This window comes from Thalassophryne amazonica, chromosome 9 (genome assembly GCF_902500255.1).
Source record: "Thalassophryne amazonica chromosome 9, fThaAma1.1, whole genome shotgun sequence".
NCBI classification, from domain to species: Eukaryota; Metazoa; Chordata; class Actinopteri; order Batrachoidiformes; family Batrachoididae; genus Thalassophryne; species Thalassophryne amazonica.
The window spans coordinates 56397306-56419950 of NC_047111.1; the positions used below are offsets into that span (position 1 = coordinate 56397306).

Consider the following 22645-nt stretch of genomic DNA (forward strand, 5'->3'; position numbering starts at 1 on the left):
TTAGTAGATTTTGAGCACTGTTTAGGGTCATTGTCTTGTTGAAAGATCCAGCCCTGATGCAACTTCAAATTTGTCACTGATTCATGAACATTGTTCTCACGAATGTGCTGATACTGACTGGAATCCATGTGACCCTCAACTTTAAGATTATCAGTACCTGCACTGGCCACATAGCCACACAGCATGATGGAACCACCTCCAAATGTTACTGTAGGTAGCAAGTGTTTTCTTAGAATGCTGTGTTCTTTTTCAGCCATGCATACAGCCCCTTGTTATGTCCAAATAACACAATTTTAGTTTCATCAGTCCACAGCACCTTATTGCGAAATGAAGCTGACTTGTCCAAATGTGCCTTAGCATACCTCAAGTGACTCTGTTTGTGGCGTGTACACAGAAAAGGCTTCCTCTGCATTAAAGCATCATACAGCATCTCTTTGTGCAAAGTGCGCTGTATAGTTAAACGATGCACAGAGACACTATCTGCAGCAAGATCATGTTGCAGGTCTGTGGGTTGACTATGACTGTTCTCACCATCCTTCGCTTCAGCTTACCTGAGATTTTTCTTGGCCTGCCACTTTGGGCCTTAACTAGTACTGTGCCTGCATACAACTGTATGATACTGCTGCTTCTTAGGGCTGCTGGGTCCAGGATAGATCTGCAGGTTGATTTGCTACAAACCCTCGCACCGGGATCGTGCACGCCTGCCCGTCAGCGCAATGTTTCATGGTGCACTGTTTCGAAATGTATTGCTCTGTTTCGCTGCATTCGATCAAACTTCGCACTATGTGTGAAGAGGCCTTTAGACAATGTCATGGTGAAGGAATACCAGTGCATGTCCTGTCAAGCACTACTATTCCATCAAACTGGAGCGCATTCTTTAGGGTTGATACAAATAAAAGTACACTGTTGTTGTATCTGTCTGAAGTGATAGAGGCATGCATTTTCCAGAAGGAAAGCTTCTGGTTACCACGCAGGGAGTGACTGTGGTATCATCGCCTCCATCAGATGTGTCTTCCATATCACCTTGCTCACATGAGGAGGCAGACTACCACACGATTCTGCATGCTCAACATGCCCACAAGAATGGGTACAGTAAAAAAAAATGAATTACAAGTATCAGACACCGATGTTGTGGTTTTGGTTATAGTGGCAGCCAGGGCCCTATATGGTTGCAATATATGGGTGGCATCTGGTACATCTCTGTGTTATTTAGCTGCCCATGACATTGCAGCCAAGCTTGGGCCAGCTGCAGATGGTCTACCATACTTGCATGCAATTGGTGGCTGTGATACGGTATCTGCCATGTATGGTGTAGGCAAAAAGACTGCCTGGGACATCTGACATTCAATACCACAAATGGCTGAAGTGTTCAGCAAACTGTCCAAGCCAGTATCTGAGATCAGCTCCACTGACTTTACCCAACTTGAACGTGTTACTGTACTCTTATGCAGTCGAACATCAACATTCACAACAGTAAATGAAGCTTGGAAGCATTTATTTGCTTATGGAAATTATAGTCTGGATCACATCCTACCTCGTGCTGCAGCCTTATTGCACCAGCATCTCAAGCGGGCGGTATATCAGGCTGCACATGTGTGGGGACAGGCTATGGTCAAATGTCCTATACTCTCACCCCCTGATGACTGGGGATGGTGCAAGAATGAGGCAGGAAACTGGAGCCCCTTGTGGACCACTTGCTTATAGAGAGCTGATCAAGTACAACTGCAAGAAGGGTTGCACAGGAAGATGCAGCTGTTATAAGGCCACACTCCAGTGCACTGAGCTCTGCACTGGATGCACTGGACAGTGCAATAAGTGAGAATAGAATCAGAGATTCAGAGATGTACGAGGGCTGTCCATAAAGTATAGGTCCTTTTTATTTTTTTCAAAAACTACATGGATTTCATTCATATGTTTTTACATCAGACATGCATGAACCCTCGTGCGCATGCGTGAGTTTTTCCACGCCTGTCGGTGACGTCATTCACCTGTGAGCACTCCTTGTGGGAGGAGTCGTCCAGCCCCTCATCGGAATTCCTTTGTCTGAGAAGTTGCTGAGAGACTGGCGCTTTGTTTGATCAAAAGTTTTTCTAAACCTGTGAGACACATCGAAGTGGACATGGTTCGAAAAATTAAGATGGTTTTCAGTGAAAATTTTAACGGCTGATGAGAGATTTTGAGGTGACACTGTCGCTTTAAGGACTTCCCACGGTGCGAGACGTCGCGCTGCGCTCTCAGGCGGCGTCATCAGCCTGTTTCAAGCTGAAAACCTCCACATTTCAGGCTCTATTGATCCAGGACGTCGTGAGAGAACAGAGAAGTTTCAGAAGAAGTCGGTTTCAGCATTTTATCCGGATATTCCACTGTTAAAGGAGATTTTTTTTAATGAGAGACGTGCGGACGGGTCTGCGCGTCGGGACGCAGCCGGCGCGGAGCGGCGGCAGAGGAAAAACACCTCCGTGTTGATAACCATTTGTAAAATCCAGGCGGCTTTTGATGGCTTTCAGTGGAGTGAGTATATGAGAAATTGTTTAACAGCTGGACATGTTCCAACTTGTCCTTAAGGCTTCCAACGGAGGTGTTTTTCCTGTGGCGGAGCGTCGCGGCGGCTGCGAGCCGACGCGCGGACCCGTCCGCACGTCTTTCATTAAAAAAAATCTCCTTTAACAGTGGAATACTGTGGGAAGTCCTTAAAGCGACAGTGTCACCTCAAAATCTCTCATCAGCCGTTAAAATTTTCATTGAAAACCAGCTTAATTTTTTGAACCGTGTCCACTTCGATGTGTCTCACAGGTTTAGAAAAAATTTTGATCAAACAAAGCGCCAGTCTCTCAGCAACTTCTCAGACAAAGGAATTCTGACGAGGGGCTGGACGACTCCTCCCACAAGGAGTGCTCACAGGCGAATGACGTCACCGACAGGCGTGGAAAAACTCATGCATGCGCACGAGGGTTCAAGCATGTCTGACGTAAAAACATATGAATGAAATCCATATAGTTTTTGAAAAAAATAAAAAGGACCTATACTTTATGGACAGACCTCGTATATTTATCATTGTCATCTGCTGGATGATTTATATTTGTTTTTTGTGTGTGTGTGTGGGGGGGGCGGGGACTGTACTGATCATCCAAAATTGATCCAGACACTGTTTGCTTGCACCCCTAACCGAGATTTGATTTGCATGTGGTTTGCATAAAAAGCCATATCGCCTTGAAAAATTAAGATAGAAAAGAAATTTTAAAAAACAATTTGTCTAGTTTAATATACTCGTATGACACTGAGTGATAATAGAAAGATATTGCTAGTATTACTCATTCCAGCAGGAAAAAAGTGTTATGTACCCTTAACTCCCAAACAAATACATTTTTATGGAATGGTGTCAAACCAGCCAGTCTTTCCCAAAAATTGGACATGCATAAATAAGCTTTTCATAAGATGCATACTGCAGACAATCTCAAATAACATGGGTAAACAAATGGGGGTGATAGGAGCAGATTTGTATAACTTAGTGAAGACAAAACAACATTTGTGTTCTGAAAAGAGCATAAAACGAGGACAAATCGGGAATACATATATGTCTGTTTTGAAGGCCAAAAAGAGATGGATACATTAATTTTACAACTTGTCTCCATCTATTTTTGGAATCAACACCCTTTAAATAGGTTATATTGAAATTTGGTGCTTGGTTCCAAAAGTGCACAAGTTGGCCCCTTATGCGCACCTATCCCATCCACCAATTAGAGTCCAGAATACGCTGAGACACATAGACACCAAATAAATAAATAAATAAATAAAATCTGTAGTAGTAGTAGTAGTAGTGGTACCTTAAAGAGCATGGGGATGGCATAGAACTGAAACTGGATCCTGGATGTAGTCTTGCTAGGGCTGTACTGGGGGAAGCTGTACCACAGGGACGATGGCAATGCGATGAAAGCTACAGGGCTGTTGAATGGAAATCTGTTGATAAAAATCTGTGAAGTAGAGAAAGATTTAGTAACACTTTCAACTTACAGTCTGCATGCAAATTTAACTTTAAATGCTCAGACATGTTTTATACTTCTTCTGCAGGCCTCCCGTCCTGTGCACCAGCATGGACTCTGGTCTGCTTGAGGTTTCTTCCTCAAATCATCAGAGGGAGTTTTTCCTTACTACTGTTGCCTGTGTGCTTGGTCTAGGGTTGGTAAGGTTAGACCTTACTTGTGTGAAGCACCTTGAGGCAGCTTTGTTGTGATTTGGCGCTATATAAATTAAATTAATTAATTAAATTATACGGCCCGTCCCAGTGTGATTTGGAAGTAGATCATATATTAAACTTTGACAAGAGACTATACACTTTTCCAGGGTTGTAGGTTGTAAACCAGTGACGGGCACAGTTCCGATAACCCTATAACAGATAATTATCAAAGATAACGTTTTGATTATCAGATTATCTTTTAAGATAATTTTAAAGACCACCATTGGACTAATTATCTTCTGATAAATTTTTGTCCAATGAACAAAGCTGAACAGCGACAAGCATTTCTAAAATTAGTTCAGCACCCATGTTATGAAGGTGTCGTAGCACGGACCCACAACAGGGGGCGCAAATGAACGGACAATGAGTAAGCCAAAAGGTAACAATTTAATGTTGTGATATTACACAACGAAACGTGTCTTAATGTTCACAGTCAATAAACACCAGGTGACGTGTGGGCAGGCTCGAAGATAGAAGATGCCCGACGAGAGAGAAGCCGCGTCCCACACGGCCTCCACCACCAACGGCCTGAAGAACACCGGAGCCGCCAAGTCCCGAGTCCCCAGGTGGTCTCTGTCTTCGACTCTGCCCGCACGTTCTTTCATTACAAAATGACCGTTAACAATGGAATGTCCGAATAAACTCCTCATGCCGACTTCTTCTGAAAGTTCTCTGTTCTCTGACGACTTACTGCGTCAACAGAGCCTGAAATGTGGAAGTTTTCAACTTGAAACGGCGAGACGCTGCCGCCTCGAAGCGCAGATCACCGTCAGGCGCCGTGGACCGTCCTTAAAGCGACACTACCAGACCAAAATCTCTCATCAGCCGTTAAAATTTTTACCGAAAACCAGCTGAATTTATTGAATGGTGTCCACTCAGTTGTGCCTTACAGTTTTGAAAAAATTTTTATCAAACAAAGCAACAGTCTCTGAGCCATTCCTAAACAATGAAAAAAATCGACGAGCGTGTGGACGACTCCTCACTCAAAGACTGCCCACAGGCGAATGACGTAACCGACAGGCGTGAAAAAACTCTCGCATGCCCACGAGGGTTCAAGCATGTCTGATGTAATCACACGTGATTCAAATCCATATGGTTTTTGAAAAAATAATAAGGTCGGATACTTTTCTAATAGACCTCGTATGTTATATTTTAACTTTGTACAAATGACAGAATTGACATTAATGGAGTTACTCTATCGGTATTAATGTTATTTATAAATCAAAACCATAAGTCAATATGACTTTATTTTTCAAGACCTCCGCATTACCGGATCTTTATAATTGATACAGGGCTGGCTTTACAACTGTTCTCAGAGTGTCTCTGTGCTGGGAGGGCTGTAATAAACAAGCAGGGGCTGAATGTTGAAAGAAAAAAGTGTGGTTTCACTGTTTGGGTCTGCTGTTATTTTTAATATTATTAGAAGCTATTAAATTTGTTTTACTAGTAGTTGTAAATGTGCCAGAGATATTAGAATTTATCGGTTATCTGTAACTTCCGATCAATTTTTGGGTGGTTTATTGTTTTATCTTTATCGAAGATAACTTTTCACTTATCTGTTATCAAAGTTAATTTTTTGGTTATCTGTGCCCACCACTGTTGTAAACACAGAGTTGCAGTTAAGAGAAATTCTGAATCATTTTGAAAACTCAGAATGAAATTGTCTTTTTGTTCACATGCTCTCACATCTTAAGGCCCCGTCCCACTGGGGAGAGGATTAATTGCGCATGAATTGAGTATACAAATTTCAGAAGTTCGTTGTCGTCTGCAACACAATTAGCCAAAATTGAGAAATTTCTCAGGATGAACTCCGGATATATTAATAATGTATAGCGAAGATATGATGAACATATTGAGGAAATGGATCGGACGCATTGCGATTATCATGGAAGTATTACGGATGTATTGAGAATGCATTGCGCACGTGTTGCGGAAACAGCGGTTGTATTGCGCATGCGCAGCATCTGCATTGCAGTCATAAAAGAAGCGCACTCGGGCCTTTTGGCATCACTAGTCACACCAACAACACAGCCTCTGGAGCAATTGCCGGACTTGGACAGGTTGTTTGGTATGTTGATGGATGGCAGCAACTATCACACTACATCTTTGGGGATCCATAGCTACATCTGTACGTCTCCACAGCTGGACTGGCAATGACTGGCAAGTATGTTGATTTCTGCCACATTTATCTAGTACGTTGGATTTACGTGAAGTCTTTGTTATGCATTCTCAAACTGTCCGTAAATCAGATGCAAAGCAGACATAATACAAACGTGGCCAATCTGTATGCATTCACTACAACTTATTTTAGTTTGTGATGTGGACATGATAGGCACGCTATATATCCGTTTTACACACTGTCCCAGTCCGCTGCCAAGCCACAATACCCCGTCAGTTGCAGATATCAGCGGATCACCGCGGATATACAGTGCATAGACCGAGTATGTATTGTGTATGTAAGGCGGATGTCATCCGCAACCAAAATTTTGTGCAGCTCAAAAATCCTGACAGCGGAAAAACATGCCGCTGTGGATAATTGCAGATGTGTGCGCATGTCAGCAGACTCATATAAGCATGTTTCACGGATATTGTGGATGTTTAGCGAATATAAATCAAATTTGTGTGCAATTCATACACAAATCTTCCTAAATGCCAGTCGGACCGGGCAATTAGGTCCCTAGTTCCCAACCTGAGCGTCCCTGACCCCACTAGGGGGTTATCAAAAATCAGAAGGGGGTCTCAAGATTTTGTCTACTGAAAGATTTACAACCCCAACTCCAATGAAGTTGGGACGTTGCATAAAAGGTAAACAAATATAGAATACAATGATTTGCAAATCCTTTTCAACCTATATTCAATTGAATTCACCACAAAGACAAGATATTTAATGTTTAATCTGATAAACTTTATTGTTTTTGTGTAAAGATTTGCTCATTTTGAAATGGATGCCTGCAACATGTTTCAAAAAAGCTGGGACAGTAGTATGTTTACCACTGTGTTACATCACCTTTCCTTCTAACAACACTCAATAAGCATTTGGGAACTGAGGACACTAATTGTTGAAGCTTTGTAGGTGGAATTCTTTCCCATTCTTGCTTGATGTATGACTTCAGTTGTTCAACAGTCCGGGGTCTCCGTTGTCGTATTTTGCGTTTCATAATGCACTACACATTTTCAATGGGTAACAGGTCTGCACTGCAGGCAGGCCAGTCTAGTACCCACACTCTTTTACTATGAAGCCACGCTGTTGTAGCATGTGCAAAATGTTGCTTGGCATTGTCTTGCTGAAATAAGCAGGGACGTTCCTGAAAAAGACATTGCTTGGATGGTAGCATGTGTTGCTCCAAAACCTGGATGTACCTTTCAGCATTGATGGTGCCATCACAGATGTGTAAGTTGCCCATGCCATGGACACTAACACACCCCCATACCATCAGTGATGCTGGGTTTTGAACTTTGCACTGGTAACAATCTGGATGGTCTTTTCCCTCTTTTGTCCAGAGGACACGATGTCCATGATTTCCAAAAACAATTTGAAAGGTGGACTCATCAGACCACAGCACACTTTTCCTCTTTGCATCTGTCCATTTCAGATGAGCTCAGGCCCAGAGAAGGCAGCGGCGTTTCTGGATTTTGTTGACATATGACTTTCACTTTGATAGATGGTAGAGTTTTAACTAGCACTTGTTTTAACGACGAACTGTGTTAACTGACAATGGTTTTCTGAAGTGTTCCTGAGCCCACGTGGTAAGATCCTTTACACAATGATGCCAGTTTTTAATGCAGTGCCACCTGAGGGATCGAAGGTCACAGGCATTCAGTGTTGGTTTTTGGCCTTGCCACTTACGTGTAGAAAGTTCTCCAGATTCTCTGAATCTTCTGATTATATTATGGACTGTAGATGATGGAATCCCTAAATTCCTTGCAGTTGAATGTTGAGAAACATTGTTTTTAAACTGTTGGACTATTTTTTTCACACAGTTGTTCACAAAGTGGTGATCCTCGCCCCATCTTTGCTTGTGAATGGCCGAGCCTTTTGGGGATGCTCCTTTTATACCCACTCATGACACTCACAATTAGTGTCCTCAGTTCCCAAACGCTTATTGAGTGTTGTTAGAAGGAAAGGTGATGTAACACAGTGGTAAACATACCACTGTCCCAGCTTTTTTGAAACGTGTTGCAGACATCCATTTCAAAATGAGCAAATATTTGCACAAAAACAATATATTTTATCAGTTTGAACATTAAATATCTTGTCTTGTGGTGTATTCAATTGAATATAGGTTGAAGAGGATTTGCAAATCATTGTATTCTGTTTTTATTTACATTTCACACAACGTCCCAACTTCATTGGAATTGGGGTTGTACAAAATTAGAAATGCACAAATAGCATAAAATCTTAATATGAGTGAAGCGTCACGCAGCAGCACGAAGCTCACTCATGGTACAGGGCGTCCTAAATAGGAAGTGCCAAAATTCAAATCCACAGTAAAACTGGAAATGTTCAAATTTAAAACACTTCCTGGATTGACAGATGAGATCCCATGGAATCTCACAGGAACTCAGTGGCAAGCTCATACTCAAACAGGAAGTGCAGAATTCTCAGTCATAGTGAAACAGGAAATGTCCAGTGTTGAACACTTCCTGGCATGGGTGGAGCTAGAGCAGAGGCCAGGGTTTCATTGGATTCCCCTGAAATCTGTTTGGAAACAGATGACTGACATGTCACGGCACCGCACGTCTGGTTGAAAGACCTGCATTTTCAAATCAGTGAGTCACACTGACTGCTAGGTTCCTCCTGTCCAGTAATTTGTGCTGTGTACCACAAAAACCTCTAATCCACCATAGTAGAAGAAGAAAAATGTTTGCTTCAAATTTAAACTGAACGCATTGTTTAAACTATGGACTTCTAATCACACCAAATTTATATTGGTGAGTAGACGATCGTATTTTATGCCAGAAATGAGGTCCAGGTTGTTAAAAGCAGCATTTCTCCTTTAATTCAGGGGGTCTTATATACACGTGTTTAAGCTAACAGACAGCAGCTGGTTCATGCTCTGTTGGCTTATTAGTGCAGCAGATAACTGAAACAATCCTTCAAATGGTGATACAAGCATCAGATTCAGCACAAATACAGCTGGAGCAAAATTAATGGAGCAACTTTAACTTTTGACCCCTGTACAAACTGAAACTGACCTTTTTCACCATTCTTGCTGCTTTTACCTCATAACTCTATAACATTCAGTCACAGATTGTCCAAACTATACCTTTTTGGAATCTTTATGATCAGGCAAATAATGTGCTGTAGTTTTCTACATGATTGGAGCATCTTTTAATTTTGACACTTGTGTAATTCTTCAATTGACCCCTACCTGGCTGCCTATGGATTATTTGTACCAAATTTAATGCTTGTATCACCATTTGCAGGATTCCACTCTAAATATTCTCTTGTCTGCTGCACTATGTACAGTTGTGCTCAAAAGTTTACATACCCTGGCAGAATTTTTGTTTTCTGGCCATTTTTAAGAGAATATGAGTGACAACACAAAACCTTTTTTTCACTCATGGTTAGTGGTTGCGTGAAGCCATATATTGTCAAACAGCTGTGTTTCCTCTTTTTAAATCAAAATGACAAGAGAACTACCCAAATGACCCTGATCCAAAGTTTATATACCGCTGTTGCAAAATGCAAGCTTTGCATTTTGTATCACCAGTTATCCATCTTCATGATGAAGTGGTATGGAAGAGGATTTTCTTAAAAAGAAGAGCTGAAAGTTTAGCTACAAATTGCCAGAAGGTACATCTGAGATGCAAGCCTGGATTTAATCTGTTTTGGTGAAAGAAAATCCTTCTCTGCTCTACTCCACTATGAAGCTAAGAGTAGTGATGCAAAATGCAAAGCTTGCACTGTGCACAATTTCTCCAATCACAGCCACATAAGCCCATAACTTCTCCTCGTTGGCTGGGTGTCTTGGTGGCTTTCCTCACTCTTCTTCTTCAAGCAAAGTCACTCAGTTTTGGAGAACTGTCTACTCCATGCAGATTTACCATAAAATGCCATACTGTTTGTATTTCTTTGTAATTAATGTAAATAAAGTCTAAGACATATTGAATGGCAGCTTTACCATCAGAGGGCCTCATCCAAAACTACCACAAAAGACTCCAAGCTGTCGTTGATGTTAAAGGGGCAAAACACAGTATTAAGAACAGGTGTATGTAAACTTTTGATCAGGGTCATTTGGGTAGTTCTCTTGTCATTTTGATTTTAAAAAGAGGAAACACAGTTGTTTGACAATAAATGGCTTCACCCAACCACTAACCATGAGTGAAAAAAGTTTTTGTGTTGTCATTCATACTCCCCATAAAAATGGCGAAAAAGCTAATTTTTGGCCATTCTGCCAGGGTATGTAAACCTTTGAGCACAAGTGTACATGAGATGTAAGATGCTGCTCCTCGCTGTTTCTCAATTGCCCTCAAAAGAACACTTGGTATTTCACACATTTTAATTGTTTATTCCATTTCAAATACATTTTTTTTCTAAAATTATCTTCCTTAACACAAACTGAAAGTAAATCTCTACAACTTGATATAAATTAATTAAAAAGATAAAATCCAGCTTCCTGATGAAGTGGTGTAGAGGAGGATTTAAAGTTAACTTAAAAAGAAGACCTGAAAGTTCAGTTACAATTTGACAGAAAGTACATTTCAGATGGAAGCCTAGATTTGATGTTTTGGTGAAAGAAACTTTTGTATTTCTTCATAATTGATGTAAATAAAGTCCAAGACATATTCAGTGACTTGGAAATCTTCATGTTTCCATCCCCTGACTTGTCTAAAGAAAACTGGCAATAAAACTGATAATTATTTACAGGTTTTATCAAGTTTTAGAGATTTGCTTTCAGTTTGAGGAAGATCCATCCATCCATCCATTTTTTTCCGCTTTATCCGGAGTTGGGTCGCAGGGGCAGCAGCTCAAGCAAAGCCGCCCAGACCTCCCGATCCACACACACCTCACTCAGCTCCTCCGGGGGAACCCCAAGGCATTCCCAAGCCAGTCGAGAGACGTAGTCCCTCCAGCGTGTCCTGGGTCTTCCCCGGGGCCTCCTCCCGATGGGGCATGCCCGGAACACCTCTCCAGCGAGGCGTCTATGGGGCATCCGGAAAAGATGCCCAAGCCACCTCAGCTGGCTCCTTTCGACATGGAGGAGCAGCGGCTCGACTCCGAGCTCCTCCCGAGTGACCGAGTTCCTCACCCTACCTGTAAGGGAGCACCCAGCCACCCTTCGGAGGAAACTCATCTCGGTCGCTAGTACTCGCGATCTCGTTCTTTCGGTCATGAGCCAAATCTCATGACCATAGGTGAGGATCGGAACGTAGATCAGTCGGTAAATCAAGAGCTTTGCCTCCTACTCAGCTCTCTCTTCACCACGACGGTCTTATACAGCGACCACATGACTGCAGATGCTGCACCGATCCGTCTGTCGATTTCACGCTCCATCCGTCCCTCACTCGTGAACAAGACCCCAAGATACAAGGTCTGTTAGAAAAGTACCCGACCTTTTTATTTTTTTCAAAACCTGATGGATTTGAATCACGTGTGCTTGCATGAGCAAACCTTTAACCTTCGTGCGCATACGTGAATTTTTTCACGCCTATCGATTGCGTCATTTGCCTGTAAGCAACCTTTGTGTGAGGATGGGTGTAGTCTCTCGTCGTTTTTTCTTTGCAAGGAAATGACGGAACGACTGGAGCAGCGCGACTGCATCAAATTTTGCCAGAAACTGGGCGACAGCCAGGTGGAAACCATTCGGATTATTCAGACGGCTTTCAGTGACGATCCTATGGGCATCACACAGATTAAGGAGCAGTACAACCGGTTTAAAGATGTCCGCACAATGGTGGAGAGCGCGCCATGCTCCGGTCGGCCATCAACATGCTGAAATGACCAGATCATTTCAAAGTGAACCCTCGTCCACAATTTCTTGAATAGTCACACGACTGAAAAGCCACCGAAAGCCGTCTGAATCTTCCGAATGGTGGAAGAGCTGGGCATGTCACAACATGTCATGTGAGGCTTCAACACGGTGGCGCTTGTGCTCCGCCATCAGCTTCGTGCCGATGAATTTCGCTGCAACTCTTTTCATGGCCAAATCTTCTGTCACAGTGGAATGTGCCTAAAAAGTGCTGATGTCCACCTTCTTCAGCAAATTTCTCGGATAGTCACACAACGGTCCCACATCACCACAGCGTTCACTTTGGAAATGATCTGGTCATTTCAGCATGTTGATGGTGCCCGGAGTGTGGCGCGCTCCCCACCGTTGTGCGGATGTCTTTAAACCGGTTGTACTGCTCCTTAATCTGTGTGATGCCCATAGGATCGTCACTGAAAGCCGTCTGAATAATCCGAATGGTTTCCACCTGGCTGTCGCCCAGTTTCTGGCAAAATTTGATGCAGTCGCGCTGCTCCAGTCATTCCGCCATTTCCTTGCAAAGAAAAACGACGAGAGACTAGACCCATCCTCACACAAAGGCTGCTAACAAGCAAATGACACAATCGACAGGCGTGAAAAAATTCACGCATGCGCACGAAGGTTCAAGGTTTGCTCATGCAAGCACACGTGATTCAAATCCATCAGGTTTTTGAAAAAAAATAAAAAGGTCGGATACTTTTCTAACAGACCTCATACTTAAACTCCTCCACTCCAGTTTGAGGAAGATAATTTTAAAATTTTTTATTCTTTATTTTTTTGTATTTCTTGTATTTAAAATGGCATAAACAAATTAAAATGTGTGAAATTCCAATTGTTCCAATACTTTTGGAGGGCACAGTATCCTAACCTTATGATGAGTGCAAAATGAGCATGGTTTTATTACCTTTTTGTTTAATTTTCACTGTTGCTGCACGTTGTGTCAAATCATAGTCATATCGTATATCATTGATATGAAAATTCAGTAAGGTATATCTTCTATTATACATTCCAAATCTAAGGTGGAACTCTACTAGTGTTTACTAAGGTACTCATAAATATCTTAAAAAAAAAGAAAAAAAAAAGAGAGACAGAGAGTAGAGCCACTTAGGTGCCTGGTCTTGAGAACCAGGGATGGTAGGTTGAAAAGCTTTTTTATCCCATTGGAACTCTCCCTGTCCACCTAAGCAGTTCAAGAAAATGGACAGCATGTATATAAGTGACATTTACATGACAATATGAGATACAATAATTTGGCCATATTGTACAGCCCTACTGTCAACTAGCTGAAAACTTTGAATATGAATTTACATCTACATTAAAAAATGTTTAAAGTGGCAGGGGGTTAAGAGGGCTGTAATGAGGGGGGTCAGCTGAAAAGCAAAGAAAGAAAAATGCTTAAAAAGGTGGAGAGTATGGGGGAGAGCCCTCCCATAAGCTGAAAGGCAAAATAAGGAAAATGCTTAAAAAGGTGGAGAGTATGGGGGCAGAGCACATGGAATGTGTTACGGTTAAAATTACATCCATAAATTCAAAAAATACGGTTGTTAGTTGTTTATACAGAGCTCCCGGAGCAAATATTGATACTTTTGAACAAGTAATTATGGGAATGTACAACAAAATAAATAAGAATTCACATTTATTTATCTGTGGTGATTTTAATATCGATTTTCTAAATCCTCACAATCATCCACAAACCACTTCATTTATAAATTCTTTATATTGTTTGGGAGTATTTCCGACCATCATTCATCCAAGTAGAATAACTGTGAATTCAACAACCCTTATTGACAATATTTTAACTAATGTCATATCTGGTAATCTCAGTGTGGGATTGCTGCTAAATGATATTAGTGATCACCTGCCAGTATTTACTGTTTTTGCATCACATGATCGAGTGTTTCAAAAGGATTGTAATAGATTGAGTAGAAATGTCACACCAATAACTGTTGATAATTTAAGGGTGGATTTATTATGCCAGAATTGGAATGATGTTTATGTTGATGATGTTGATGAATCTTATGATGGTTTTATTTCTATCATTTCTAAGTTATACGTAAACACTGTCCTCTTGTTAACAAGATATATACTAACCAATACAGCAATAAACCATGGATAACCAAGGGTCTTCAGAGGGCATGTCAAAAGAAGAACTTACTGTATAAACAATTTATAAAATCGAGATCAAAGGAAGCTGAAAGTAAATATAAAATATATAAGAATAAATTAATTCATATTATGAGATTTAGTAAGAAAAGATATTATAGTGACTTACTTGTTAAAAATAAGAATAATATAAAAAATACATGGAATATTTTAAATGAAGTAATAAAAAAGAACAAAAATGGTAGAGATTATCCTTCTTTTTTTCTTTCCAATAATACTGTGATAGAAGATAATGAGACTATTGCTGACCATTTTAATGAATATTTTGTCAATGTAGGTAAAAATCTTGCCAGTAATATTGATTCATTGAGCGTTAAATCTTTTGAAAATAAGATAACATTTAATAAATCTGTGTCAATGTTTGTTGGTGGAACAAATGAAAAAGAAATAATTGATCTGGTGCAGAATTCTAAAAGTAAGAAATCAAAGGACTTCAATAATTTGGATATGGCTTTGTTGAAAAAAATCATTGATTGTATAGTAAAACCTTTCACTTATATTTGTAATATATCATTAAGTTTTGGTAAATTCCCTTCACAGATGAAGATAGCCAAAGTAATACCTTTGTTTAAAACTGGTGACAAACACACTTTTTCAAATTATAGACCTATTTCACTTTTACCCCAATTTTCTAAAATACTAGAAAACATTTTTGTAAAAAGACTGGATAATTACTTACTAAAGTATGAGATACTCTGTGAAGAACAATATGGATTTAGAAAATCTAGGACTACTTCACATGCATTGATGGATTTCGTGGAAAATATAGCGACTGCAGTCGATAACAAGCAATATACAGTAGGTATTTTTTTTGATTTACAGAAAGCGTTTGACACTGTAAATCATGAAATATTGCTAACTAAATTACAGAAATATGGAATCAGAGGATTAGCATATGACTGGATAAATAGTTATTTACATGGTCGGTATCAGTATGTTCAATACAATAACATTGATTCCGAACTTCGGGAAATTACGTGTGGGGTGCCCCAGGGTTCGGTCTTAGGTCCTTTGTTATTTATTTTATATATAAATGATATATGTTATGTGTCACGGGTACTGAGGTGTGTTCTTTTTGCAGATGACACAACTGTATTTTGCAGTGGTGATAATCTTGAACAGCTTCTTGACACGGTGGTAAACGAACTGGATAAATTTAAGGCTTGGTTTGATGCTAATAAATTGTCACTTCATCTTGGGAAAACCAAATGTATGATTTTTGGAAATAAATTTGTGCCTAAATGTAAAAGTGTAACCATTAACAATATGGAAATACAGATAGTAACTGAGAACAAATTTCTAGGTGTTATAATTGACAATAAACTCAGCTGGAAACCTCATATAAATTATATAAAATTTAAAATGTCAAAATCTATCGCTATCATGTACAGGGTCAAGGACATATTGTCCCAGGATGGGCTACTTAGATTATATTATTGTTTAATTGTACTATATATGACATATTGTATCGAACTCTGGGGTAATACTTACAAATCAAATACCAATCATGTATTTCTTTTACAAAAACATGCCATCAGAATCATCTGTAATAAACCTTATCTTGAGCCAACGCATTCTCTGTTTATGACTTTAAATTTACTGAAATTTAGAGATTTAGTGGATTATATCACCATACAAACTTTGTACAAAGCTAATAACCAGGCCTTGCCACTTTATGTCCAGAGCCTGTTCAAGATCAGGAAATCTGAATACAGTTTACGAGGATGCATGGTTTTTAAGAAGCCTCCCGTACGTACTAATGTCAAGGGTTTTTGTGTTTCAGTTAAAGGGGTGAAGATTTGGAACAAATGTCCTGTGGAAATTAGATTATGTAGTTCTTTTGTCTGTTTTAAGAAACATTATAAGAAATTAATAATTTCTGGATATAAAGAGCCCTCCCAGAAGCTGAAAGGCAAAATAAGGAAAATGCTTAAAAGGCGGGGTGTCTGGGGGCGGAGCCGCCCCCCCCCCCTCCCCGAAGCTAAAAGGGTCATGCTCATGCTCCCAAGAACCATTTTACTGAAAAAGTCTGAAGGACCTAAAGGGCATGGTTAGATGGTGAGGAGCTTTTCCAGGCATGTGAGGCAAATAAAGAAAAATGCTTAAAAAGGCAGGGGGTCTGGGGGGCTCTGCTGAAAGGTTTTTCGCCATGCTAATGCTCCCCTGAAGCATTTACTCAAAATAAAGTCTGAAGGACCTAAATGACATGGTGAGATGCTGACGAGCTTCGCTCATTCATGTCTGCGATATATGCATATTAACTCTTACTTGATAGTAATTAAAGATCATTTGATTTTTCCTTTGCTTTTTTTATTATTATTAATTATTAATTTAATTATTGCCAAAGAAAAAAACAACCCAACAAAAACTTGCAACAAATCACTACATTCTTCTGTAGTGTGTGTGTGTGTGTGTGTGTGTGTGTGTGTGTGTGTGTGTGTGTGTGTGTGTGTGTGTGTGTGTGTGTGTGTGTGTGTGTGTGTGTGTGTGTGTGTGTGTAGGTGGGGAGCACCAGGGTAAAAAGGTTAGGAACCAATGTCTTAGGTCACTAACCAGATACCTTAATAATAATAATAATAATAATACAGGGAGGTGATGGTCTGGTGGTTAAGCGGTGGCCTTAAGACCAGAGGATCCTCAATAGTCAAAAGAAGTCGACTATCTAATCTTATTAGTTGGCAGTTTGTTCCACAGCCATGGTGCATGAAATGCAAATGATGGACCACCTGCTGATTTCTTCCTTACCTTTGGGACACAGAGCAGGCTGTGATCTCATGGCATACACTGGCACATATGGCGCAATCAGTTCGGCCATACAGGACAGCACACAGCCATACAAAATCTTACAAGACAACAACAAAACCTTAAAATCCAGCCTCACATGAACAGGCTACTGATGAAGAGATGCCAACACTGGGGTTATGTGATCAAAGGCAACAATTGGATGTCTTTGGTTCCAGGTCCCTTCTGAGGATCCTTGGATACCATTAAAAAGGCTTTGCGTTAAACAAACAGTTACTTCAGGACACTAAGATGAGGCGTATCACATGCATTATGAGGGAATGTCAGCTATGACATTAGATCATTTGATGCATTTCTCTAGGTATGATCCAACACCCAGGTACCTCAGTGTTGAGGACTCCAGTGGATGGAGAAGGCCAAGAGGACACCACATTTCAACTGGCTGTAGCAAATAGAGGTTTACTTTAGAGAAGTAGGGATGGGACCAGTTGTCTGCCCGTGTGGATGCTGTCCAGGACCTGGCAGTTCTACGGTGTGGTGAATGCGGCAAAGAGATGCATCGGCAACATGTTCTCAGTGCTGACCTGGCCTGTTATTTTTCTAACCTGGGGGTTTAAGCCTGCATGGTCAGATGACACTCCAAAAGTTAACCTCCCAAACTCTTCGCGATTCACGTCTAAAACGGAGACAGCAACAGCTGGAGCCAGCAGCGTGGAGGTGAGCTGGTAGCCCACCATGGTGTCTCCCATCGCCTCAATGATGTTCAGAATCCTGGACAAGAAAACAGAAGAAGGTAAATCAATGTTACCAACAATACATGTGGCTTCACTTCTTCATCCTTACGTGTTCGTAAAAGGCGAGAAGTCGCTGTCCGATTCCAGAATTTTGGAGATGATGTTGATTAACACCTGACCCAAGTTTGGAGTCACCACGGTCATATGAATGATGTCCTTCAGCTTGTTCAGGAGTATGGACAGCTCCCCATAGCCAAGAGCGGACTGTTCACCGAGCAGACTCTCAATCATCTCAGCTACATCTCTTGCATTCTCTGCAGATAAGCAACACATTTGAAGAGTTACCACTTTTTACATTTTGATTTTGGAATACCTATTATTAAAGTATTTATTTATTTTGAATGAAAACTACAACATAAGCACACTGCTACCGTGGAAAATGCATAACGGACCTGCTGTCACTTCAATATCTTCCAAATCAGAAACTGTTTCCACCACCAGATGGCAGTCATCCAGATTGGGCTCCATCCAGTGTGTGTTGAGGCGCATCTTACTATCAGACACACAGAATAATAATAAAAAGTAGGATGTTTTATAAAGCAGAGCATGTATGGGTCCATTTGCACCAATAAACACTCCAAGCAGGCAAAATGATGTTGATCCAATGTATATTCATGTTGAAATCTGACGTTGAATCAACATGGAAAAAATGTCGGATATGAAAACTGGATCAACGCAGATATTCAGTATAATATTGATTCTGCTTAATAAAATAAATGCTAAAATCAACACTTGCCATACCTGCTGCTTTTTTTTTTTTAATTGTAAATAAATTAATACACTTTCCAAGGGTTTCTGACAGAAATGAAAAATAGATCAAAATACAGATCTGGAACCGAACCAAATTTCAATTTTGTATTGACATCATATTCTGACATTACAGCATTGGAAGATCGGTGTCGGAGCGACTGTGATTTCATGTTGACTGACGCTGCAATGTAATACAGCCAAAAAACAGCATTGATAAAGATTCTACATCATGGAGGGGTACACCTAATTCTTAAACATACATCAAGAGACCATCCCCTTACTAATTAAATTCAAGTCCAAAATCAACATGATGCCCACATGAGCGTGGTTTGAACCGTACCCATCCCATGAGCAAGTAAAAAAGCAAATTCCCTCAGTTTTTTAAAATTATTATTATAGGAAGAAACCTCAAGCAGACCAAACCCAGTGGGGTGACCATCTGCTAAATTTAAAGATGGGGTGTGTGCTTGTGGAAGTGCACAGAGGTCATAAAGTATACACAAAAAATAATCACATCAACAGTGACGTCAGACACCTACCACATTGTGAGGCATAACGAAAATTACTTTAAGGACGGTGTTTAGTTTCTTTGCTCCTGCAAAGGATCAAAGCCAAACACTCTACATACAGAACTCTGTACTTGCTTTTGTTTTTTGTTTGTTTTTTTGCTACACTCCTAGAAACTCTTGGACACCTCCAAAGAACGCGTAGGTCTGATCTGTTGTGCTGCCAGGCTTTGACTGACCTTGGCCACTTATTTAATTTAATGAATTTTGTTGCAGATTACCACAGATCTTACAGTATTTTTTTACTTTAATGACATATCGAGATGTCAATAAAAATGTGTTGATCTACTTGCTTAAATGTGTGGTAATCCTTAATGCTTTTACAGCACCACCTGCTGCAGTTTGTTAACACACACAGATAAGTCATATTGAACAAAACACAGAAACGTGCTTGAGTGCACCGATGCTGCCGTGCAAATAGACAAAGCAGAACATAATCAATACTCACATAGGCCTGTATTTACTGATGTCAACTTCATGTGAACAAAGTCAGCGTTCTGGACATACACGCTTAAGGTGATAAGCTCAGTGATAATTCATATTATTGTAAGATTTATAACCATCAACTGCATAATTAATAACATCACACAAGTTCCGGCAACTGATTTAAGATGTGAACATCCGATGTTTGTTAAGCAGGGAGAGGTGGAAAATTGGCTGCAGGATTGACAATTACTTGTTTGCTTTACCTTAGAATAAGTACTATGAAATAAAATATGTCAATCAGAAAACATAGTATTGCATTTTATCATTTCCATTTTTTTCTTTTTACAGTATGTTCATGGACTTTGCATATCTCAGAAGCACCCATCTTACTTTCTTTGAAATGCATCTTTCACATTGTGGTCTTTCACCAAGTACTTTTCATTCTTACTGAACATCATTACTTCCATTTGAGCAGGATTTTGTAAAGTTCACTCTATTGCTGGATTTTTGGTGGTTTACATGACATTCTCAAGACCTGAACTTGTTGATTCCTATCTGTGAATGGTGTATGATTTCAACACATAGAACCCAAAGGCACCTAAAACAGAGCCCTGTAGTATACCTTTGGCCATGTTTATTTGTGTTCCTGGCTACAGTACCCTGAACGTAACACCATTAATTAAAACAAAAGATAGAACATGAGATTCTCACCAGTTTCGTGTAGCATAGAGGGAAGGGTTCTTTGGACACTGGTGAGTGACGATTTTCCCTCCAAAGGTAGAGAGCCAAACAAACAGACCTTTCCTGGTCAAGTGGGTTTCTGGTTTGCAGTCAACTATCACTGAAGGTGTGTGAAAGAGACACACGCAACAACAAAAATGAACTGAATATATTTACAACTTTGTGTCTTTGGGTTGTCAGAATTTAATGGCAGGTGTGAAAAAGTGTACGCTTTTGATTCATGTTTGAAATCATGGATTTTATCACTGAATATGACGTTCGCTTACAAATACGACTGATCTGTATGTTGTGATCTTCTGCAGACATGTTGACATTTTGATCATTATAGGTCTTATTCAGCAGCTGTCGTATTTGGTTTTCAATGTCATGTGGGTCTGACTGTGACGTCACAACCTGAACCTGGAAAACACACCCCGCTCTGCAGGGGGAAAACAAACAAAAATACTTGTGAGTTCCTCATAAGCCATTACATCTGAAATACATATAGTACATTTGAGCATTCTTAAATATTACATGCAGTGCTGTGAAAACATCTGTGCCTCCCTTGAGGTTTTACACATTTAGATTTTTTTATGACATCAAAAACAAAAAAGCATCATCAATACTATTTTTTTTTTTTTTAATTACACCCCTTAGACTCAAAGTGTAGACCCTCATCCACTTCCCGCAGCAGTATCTGGAGATAAGCATCGGCACTATAGGCTAGGGCCTTTATAGGACATAGAGTGTCTCACAGTTTCTCCAATCCCAGTCACAAAAGCCTATAACTCCTTCAGACTTGTCTGGGTTTCTTGGTAGCTTTCCTCACTAGTCTCCTTCTTATAAAATGAGTTTTTGAGAACTGCCTACTCCAAACAGATTTACCACACAATACCATACTCTTTGTATTCCACAATGATTGACATAAATGAAGTCCAAGACATTTTTAGTGACTTAAAAATGTTCACGTGTCCATTTCCTGACTTGTCTAATTTAAACTTCCAGTAAAAGCAATGATTTAGTTGTTATAGTAAGGGGGCACATACTTATGCAGGCCACTATTTTGGCTTCGATCATTTTGTCATGTTGTGGAGATCTGCTTCCACTGTTAAAATTGGATATATATTTTTAGAAACTTTAATACACAATGACCAAAATTCCTTTTTGAAAACATTTGATTTCATATAAACATTTAAATATATAACACCTCAAAGAAGCACAAATGTTTTCACAGCACTTGATGTAAATTATAATATATTTGTTGAGCAACTAATTATAGAATGTGTTTCAATATAGCTGTATGGGTTTTTTTCCACTTTATTTTTATTTGCTTCCCAATTGATTTATTTGTGGAAGGGGGGCATAATTCATACCTGGAACCTCCATAGGGTGCCACCTGGGAAAGAATGGAAATATTGAAATCGAGGTCAAACTGCTGAGTCTGAACAGTGAGAGACAGAAATTTTAAGATTTGATATTTAAAATGCAACATTGTTTTGGCAGAGGTACACACACCAATAAGGACCCTTATACCTGTTAAATATAAGACATTTTTGAATTGATTACCTGCAACAAAAAATGTATATGCTCAGTAAATTAATGTTACTTTTTGAAAGTCAGTCAGTGCAGTGTGTTTACTGCTTTAGAAGTGTGTTAGCAGGGTTTCCCAGACTTAATGAAATCGTTGATACTAGAAAGGGTTCAGCCTGAGATATAACTGATATAAAATGTGGAGCAAATCCAGGAACATTTAACATTTTTTTTTCACACTCGGCTGCAAATCGATCCAGTGAGTGTTGGAGGTCACGGGCCGATGAAGCCAACAGGACCACATCATCTGCAAAAAGCAGCGATGAGACCCTGAGCTCACCAAACTGGAAACCCTCCTCCCCCCGACTACACCTCGATATCCTGTCCATGAATATCACAAACAGGATTGGTGACAAGGCGCAGTCCTGGCAGAGGCCAATCTCGACCGGAAACAAGTCCGACTTACTGCCGAACACCAAAACACAGTTCTCGCTTTGTGAGTACAGAGATTGAATGGCCCTGAGAAGGGACCCCCTCACTCCATACTCCCGCAGCACCTCCCACAGTATCTCCCGGGGTACCCGATCATAGGCCTTCTCCAAGACACATGTAGACTAGGTGGGCATATTTCCATGCATCCTCCAGAATCCTTGTGAGAGTAAAGAGCTGGTTGGTTGCTCCACGACCAGGATGGAACCTGCATTGTTCCTCTTCAATCAGTGGTTCGACTATCAGCCGAACCCTCCTTTC

The 22645-nt window shown here is 40.2% G+C and overlaps 1 protein-coding gene across 1 annotated transcript in view; it reads right to left on the minus strand.

Moving 5' to 3' along the window:
* The window catches only part of LOC117517922, a 29136-nt gene that overhangs the window by 1677 nt on the left and 4814 nt on the right, over positions 1 to 22645 (minus strand). Inside the window, exons 5-11 of the mRNA XM_034179055.1 lie at positions 21739 to 21761; positions 20653 to 20804; positions 20357 to 20486; positions 18296 to 18396; positions 17953 to 18157; positions 17715 to 17880; positions 3825 to 3971 (exon numbers count right to left, since the gene is read on the minus strand). Of these exons, the coding sequence (XP_034034946.1) occupies positions 3825 to 3971; positions 17715 to 17880; positions 17953 to 18157; positions 18296 to 18396; positions 20357 to 20486; positions 20653 to 20804; positions 21739 to 21761 (924 nt within the window). The remainder of the gene's footprint in view (positions 1 to 3824; positions 3972 to 17714; positions 17881 to 17952; positions 18158 to 18295; positions 18397 to 20356; positions 20487 to 20652; positions 20805 to 21738; positions 21762 to 22645) is intronic.